Here is a 5,892-nt window from a genome sequence, read left to right as displayed (position 1 = left end):
GGACCCTCCCTGTGCATTTCCTTGGTTCTCAGCTTGCCCCTGGTCCTGAGGTTGTTCCCTCCTTCTCTCAGTCAGACTCACTGGGAGGGGAGTTCAAGCTACACAGTCCAACACTGATCCTGGGATTCCCCTATGGCAGGTGTGTCCCTGGGAATGAGACATTCCACTTGTCCTCTGCCCTGTGGGGTGTGGGCAGTGAAGTCTGTGGGCCTGGTTAAGGAACTCTTTTTCCCTCAATCAGACCCCGTCATTAGGACACTTGGCTGTTTTCTGAGGTGTCCTTCCAAGCTGGGAGCTGCCCTGGAGAATGCAAATCATCCTCCCAGCACAGCTGTGTTCTCTGAAAGCCCCAGTGAAGAGGGGCAGAGATGCTGTGCCCATGCCAGGAGATGCTGTTGGGTTGGGGAGATGAGCCATGGGTGTCCTTGGCTCCAAGTGGGGTGCTGAGCCCTTGAGACAGGCTGAGACATTGAGGGGTGTGGGATGGATCCCTCTGCTCTCAACAGGGTCTGGTGGCTTTTCAGACAAAAATGGGAATGGGATCAATCTCCATCTCAGGAAGGAGCAAACCCAGGGCAGTTGGGAACAAAGAGAGAGGGACAGACCAGCTCCCCTCTCTCTGCACAAGCCCCAGACAATCCTCCTGCCTGACAGAACCCTCTCTGTTCTCCCCGAGTGCATCAGAAGTGCTGAGGGGTTCTGACATCCAGGAACAGTCCTTGTGAGAGACGAGGGGAGTCTGAAAAAAAAAGCAAACAAAATAAACCTGTGACACTGCCTTCTGCTGTCCTGGTTTTTCCCAGAAACTGGGAGTGCAGATGCTGACAAGGCCTTTTGCACTGGGAGCAGTTTCATCTGACACAGCTGAACACCAGGATGGGCCCCTGTGCCCACCATGCCCATGACCCCACTGGTGCAGAGCAGGGCTGACCCCTCACAGCCAGTGGGCAGAGGGTCTGCTCCTCATGGAAGATGTAGTGAGGCCCAGCCAGGGCTCCAGCCCTGGAGCTGAAGGAGAGACTCCTAGAAAAGGAAAACAGGTGGGGGAGTGTAGCAGGGAGGGGAGTACTGGGAAATGGCTTTGCTTTTTTTCAAGAAGTTTCTTGCTAACATATTGCTGATATTTCCTCCTTGGATAGTGCCCCACACAAAGAGGCAGCAAATGTCCAACAGCAGCTCCATGTCCCAGTTCCTCCTCCTGGCATTCGCAGACAGGCGGGAGCTGCAGCTCCTGCACTTCTGGCTCTTCCTGGCCATCTCCCTGGCTGCCCTCCTGGCCAACGGCCTCATCCTCAGCGCCGTAGCCTGTGACCACCACCTGCACACCCCCATGGGCTTCTTCCTGCTCAACCTCTCCCTCACAGACCTGGGCTGCATCTGCACCACTGTCCCCAAAGCCATGCACAATTCCCTCTGGGACAGAAGGACCATCTCCTATGCAGGATGTGTTGCACAGGCCTTTCTGCTTGTCTTCTTTTTTGGAGCAGAGTTTTCCCTCCTCACCATCATGTGCTACGACCGCTACGTTGCCATCTGCAAACCCCTGCACTACGGGACCCTCCTGGGCAGCAGAGCTTGTGCCCACATGGCAGCAGCTGCCTGGGCCACTGGCTTTCTCATTGCTCTGCTGCACACAGCCAATACATTTTCCCTGCCTCTGTGCCAGGGCAATGCCCTGGGCCAGTTCTTCTGTGAAATCCCACACATCCTCAAGCTCTCCTGCTCACACTCAGGCTACCTCAGGGAAACTGGACTCATTGGGGTTGGTGTCTCTTTAGTTTTCGGTTGTTTTGTTTTCATTGTTTTCTCCTATGTGCAGATCTTCAGGGCTGTACTGAGGATCCCCTCTCAGCAGGGACGGCACAAAGCCTTTTCCACGTGCCTCCCTCACCTGGCTGTGGTCTCCCTGTTTGTCAGCACTGGCACATTTTCCGACCTGAGGCCCCCCTCCATCTCCTCCCCATCCCTGGACCTGGTGGTGGCAGTTCTGTACTCAGTATTACCTCCGGCACTGAACCCCCTCATCTACAGCCTCAGGAACCAGGAGCTCAAGGATGCCATAAGGAAAATGATAACTATGTGTTTTTTGAGAAACAATAAACTGCATCTTTTCTTCTGCAGAACACTCACTTTGTAACTCATTTTGGGCCCAGCCTGCCTTCTAAAGCTTTTGATAGTGGTAGAGGGCTTTCCTTTTTTGTTTATCTGTTAATGTTAATAACAATGAAATTTTATTCTTCATCCCATATAATTCACTCTCTACTTATTTGTTTTGACCCACAAAATGTACTAATCAGAAATCATGCTTTGTGTGCATTTAAACAATATAAAAGTTTGTGCAGCAAGGTATTTGTCAAACATCCTCCCTGTGTTAGTTTGTATATGAGGAATCACAATCTCTGAGTGTCAGAAAGGAATAGACTCTCAGAAATCTTGTTGCTTTGCTTGTTTCTCCATGGAGACAGTGTAGTGAGGTCAGGGACCCACTGGGACTGCAGGGACTGAGGGCTGGTTCACATGTTGTGTGTTGGTGGCCAATGGCCAGTGGAGGTGATAAATGATCTCCAAGTCACCTGCCTGGGACTCTGCAGCTTGTGAGGGCTCTGATGGCAGGTGAGGACTTGTCTGTAGGAACTCAGGAAGTGCAGGAGAGCACAGAGGATCTGCAGGGACAGCCCGTCCCATCCAGTCAGCAGGGAATGGAGGCCTGGAGCAGAATCCTGCCCAGGGTGGAGTCACCCAGAGATAAAGTACTAAATCTGCCTGTGAACTGGTAAAGGAGAGATCTGCAAGCCCAGGGGACACAGCAGGTACAGGGAAAACTCTTGCAAGTGACTTGTGTTTCCTTCAGTGAACTTCCACAGGTGGATCAAGAGCAACCCCCAAAGCCATGTCCCAGCTCTGGAACAAGGCAGGGCCCCTCTGAGCCCCCTCCATGGACACACAGGAGGGTCTGTGGGAGGTGGTCAGTGCAGGGAGCACCATCAGCTGGCTCTGCCTCCCAGCTTGTCCAGCACAGCCCAACAGAGTCCCCCATGGTCCTGGGCCCCACAGCCCCCGTGCTCTGCAGAGCAGCCCCCCCAGCTCAGGGGCTGTGGGGAGCACGGGCAGGGGGTGCAGGAAGGGCTGCTCAGGCCAGCACAGATGTGCTCCCCTGGGGAAAGGCTCTGTGGGGAGATGGGATGTGCCAGGAGAAGAGCAGGACACCCTGTGTGAGCAGAGGGGCCATGGGAAGAGGCTGCCCTGGCCCTGGGGAAAAGAGGGGGCAGAGCAAAATCTGGTAAACTCTCTGGTCTGAGATCAGTTGTGCTGCCCAAGAACACACTGACTCCAGAGGTGTCCAAGCGGGGCAGAGCCGGCGACTCCGGTCCGTGTGGCGGCGGGGGGGAGGCAGCGGCTCTGCTTGATTCCATGGAGTTCTGGGGAGGCACAGTGGCCCCTTGGTTCCATGAGATTCTGAGATGCCTCAGGGTTCCTTTGGTTCCATGAGGCCCTACAGTGTCACATTGGCCCTTTGAGTCCATGAGGTTCTCCAGTGTCACAATGGCCTCTTGATTCCATGAAATTCCACTGTGGCCCAGGGTTTCTTTGTTTCCAAGAGGTCCTGCAATGTCACAATGGCCTCCTGATTCCATGGGTTTCTGCGGTATCACAATGGCCCCTTTATTTCAGGAGGTTGCCCCACTGACCCTGGGTTCCTTTGTCTCCATGGGACCCTGGAGTGTCCCAGTGGCCTCTTGATTCCAAGGGTTTTCCCCAATGTCACAATGGCCCCATAATTCCATGAGGTTCTGCAGTTTCACAGTGGCTCCTTGATTCCATGAGGTTGCACCGTGTTATCACAAAGTTGAGCCCATCCTGGTGAAAGTTCTGAGGAGGTTTGGAGGAACTGGGACAAAAGGGAAGGAAATTTGGGGAAGGAAAGAGGGGCTTGACCAAGAGAGAGGAAGGATTTTGATGAGGTAAAACCAGGTTCAGGTAATGCTGAGGGTGCTGAAACACTGACTGTGCAAACACTCCTGGTAGGCCTTTACTCTATTTGTAACCTCAAGCCCCAACACTACCTAAAAGTGCTGCCCCTCCCATGGAAAGGAATCCACTGCTCTAATTCCAAGGTAGAAAAAGCCCAATCCCAGAACTCCAGACTCTTATTTGTACTCCAGTGCCCACCCCAATCCCAAACCTGTATTACCAGTATGAAAAGCCAAGCTTTAATCCTGACCCAGCTCAACAAGCTCTTCCCCTAATCATGAACTGCCAGCAGACAAACAAACCTCCCAAAGTTCTGTCTAATCCCCACCCTGAGCTCTAAACCCCAAGCCCTGACCATTCAGCACCCCCACAGCCCTTGGGAGCAGGGCAAGGACCTGCAGGGCCCAGAGCAGGCCCAGGGGGTTGGCAGAGGAATGGGAGGTGACCTGGATCTGCTCAGCTCTGCAGTGACCCCCAGGAGAAGGGCCTGGGCTCTGGCAGGGATGTCCTGTGGCACAGAGGCTCAGGATCCAAGTTGAGAAGGCCAAGTGCACATGGCAACAGCCAGAGCTGGTGCAGAGACATCAGGGAGGGTCTAGAAATGCTGCTGGGAGGGGGTGGGAAAGCAGGAGGGGTGTGTGCAGCCTGCAAGGCCAGAGCAGCAGCAGGGCCAGGGCAGGACAGCCTGCAGGAGAGATGGCCAAGGGCTCTGGCAGGGCTGCAAGGCCCAAAGGCACCCAGGCCTTTGTCCCCTTGCCTCTGGTAGCTGCCTCTGCCACTCAGGCCACCACAAGACACTTGCCTGGCAGGTTCTGCACTTGGTTTCTGCCTCGCCCCTCCCTCAGGAGCCTGGCAGGGGTTGCCCAGTTTTGGGCCTTTGTTGTTCCTCCCCCTCCCATCCCAGTGCCCCCCAAACAGCCCTGAGCCAGCCGGGAGGGACAGGATCTGCTGGGCCAGGGCCTGGGGCTCAGCCCTTGGCCTTTGTGCTCCACAAAACCAAGGCAGGCTTTGCTCAGCATTGCAGGGGCCTGCCCAGAGCCTTTGTCTGCCTGCACTCCTGGCCTCCAAGGAGCTGCTCCAAGGAGTCCCTGGGGAGGCTTTGGCAGTGCCTGCCCTCAGTGGGGCCCAGCAATGCTTCAAGGCACTTGCACTTTGGCTTCTGACTTCTTCAGCAGCTGCTTCAATCTTCTCTCAGTCCCTCAGGATCATGGGCTGGGCTGCAAACACACCCTGGGGCTCATTAAAATCCAGAAATCCCTCAGGATCTCCTTGTCTTCCTTTAATTGTCTTCAAGGCAATTTCAAAACAAGTCTTCCAAGTTTGTACTTTTTTTTTTTAATTCAAGGATGGATATTTTTTAGTTCAAAGAAGAGGAGATAGTGGTGTTCTCCAAGTGATCTTGATGCTGAGTGTCTCCTTAGGAGATCTACACTGACCCTGGATGATCAACCTTGCTCCTCACCCCCCAACCTCACCAGTTCTGACATGGCCCATCTTGGACTGACAGCTGATTGAACTCCAAACACACTGTGGGACCCATTAAAACAGTGAAAAACAAATTATTTCCCTTCCTTTAATTGTCCTCAAGTCTTCAAGACTCCCTCCCTCCCTCCTTGGAGGGACAGCAAATTAGGTATTTTATTTACTGTAGAAGAGAGGGGAATGATTAGGGTGGCTGGTATGAGGAACTGGGATAGAAGGCATCAGCAAGGTCCAGCAGCCGATACGAAATGGCCTCTTGAGAAGCCCAACTGGGACAATCAAAGAGCAGCTGACAGAGCTCAGATGGATGATTTAAGGAGTACAATAGTGCAGGGCATACGGGAGTCTGTCCCCAGGGGACAGAATATAGACAGAGCATTCAAAGAATATCAGAGGAAAGATGAGTCTCCTACAGATTGGCTAGAAAGATTAAGAAAA

General features: G+C 53.6%; 1 protein-coding gene across 1 annotated transcript; it reads left to right on the top strand.

Annotated features, from left to right (window-relative positions):
* Positions 1–1,162: 1,162 nt before the first annotated feature.
* On the top strand, positions 1,163–5,024 carry LOC127461908 (olfactory receptor 14J1-like; the record flags this gene model as incomplete). The annotated part of the gene is made up of 2 exons (XM_051770110.1): positions 1,163–2,105; positions 5,014–5,024. Coding segments are annotated over exons 1-2 (954 nt in total), but the record flags the coding sequence as incomplete, so codon positions are not given.
* Between the last annotated feature and the right edge of the window lie 868 nt (positions 5,025–5,892).

This window comes from Manacus candei, unplaced genomic scaffold, assembly GCF_025592945.1.
Source record: "Manacus candei isolate 608988 ecotype Guabito, Panama unplaced genomic scaffold, ASM2559294v1 h1tg000115l, whole genome shotgun sequence".
NCBI lineage: Eukaryota > Metazoa > Chordata > Aves > Passeriformes > Pipridae > Manacus > Manacus candei.
Note: the sequence above shows the minus strand (reverse complement) of the source record. Positions and strands in the feature narration are given on the sequence as shown.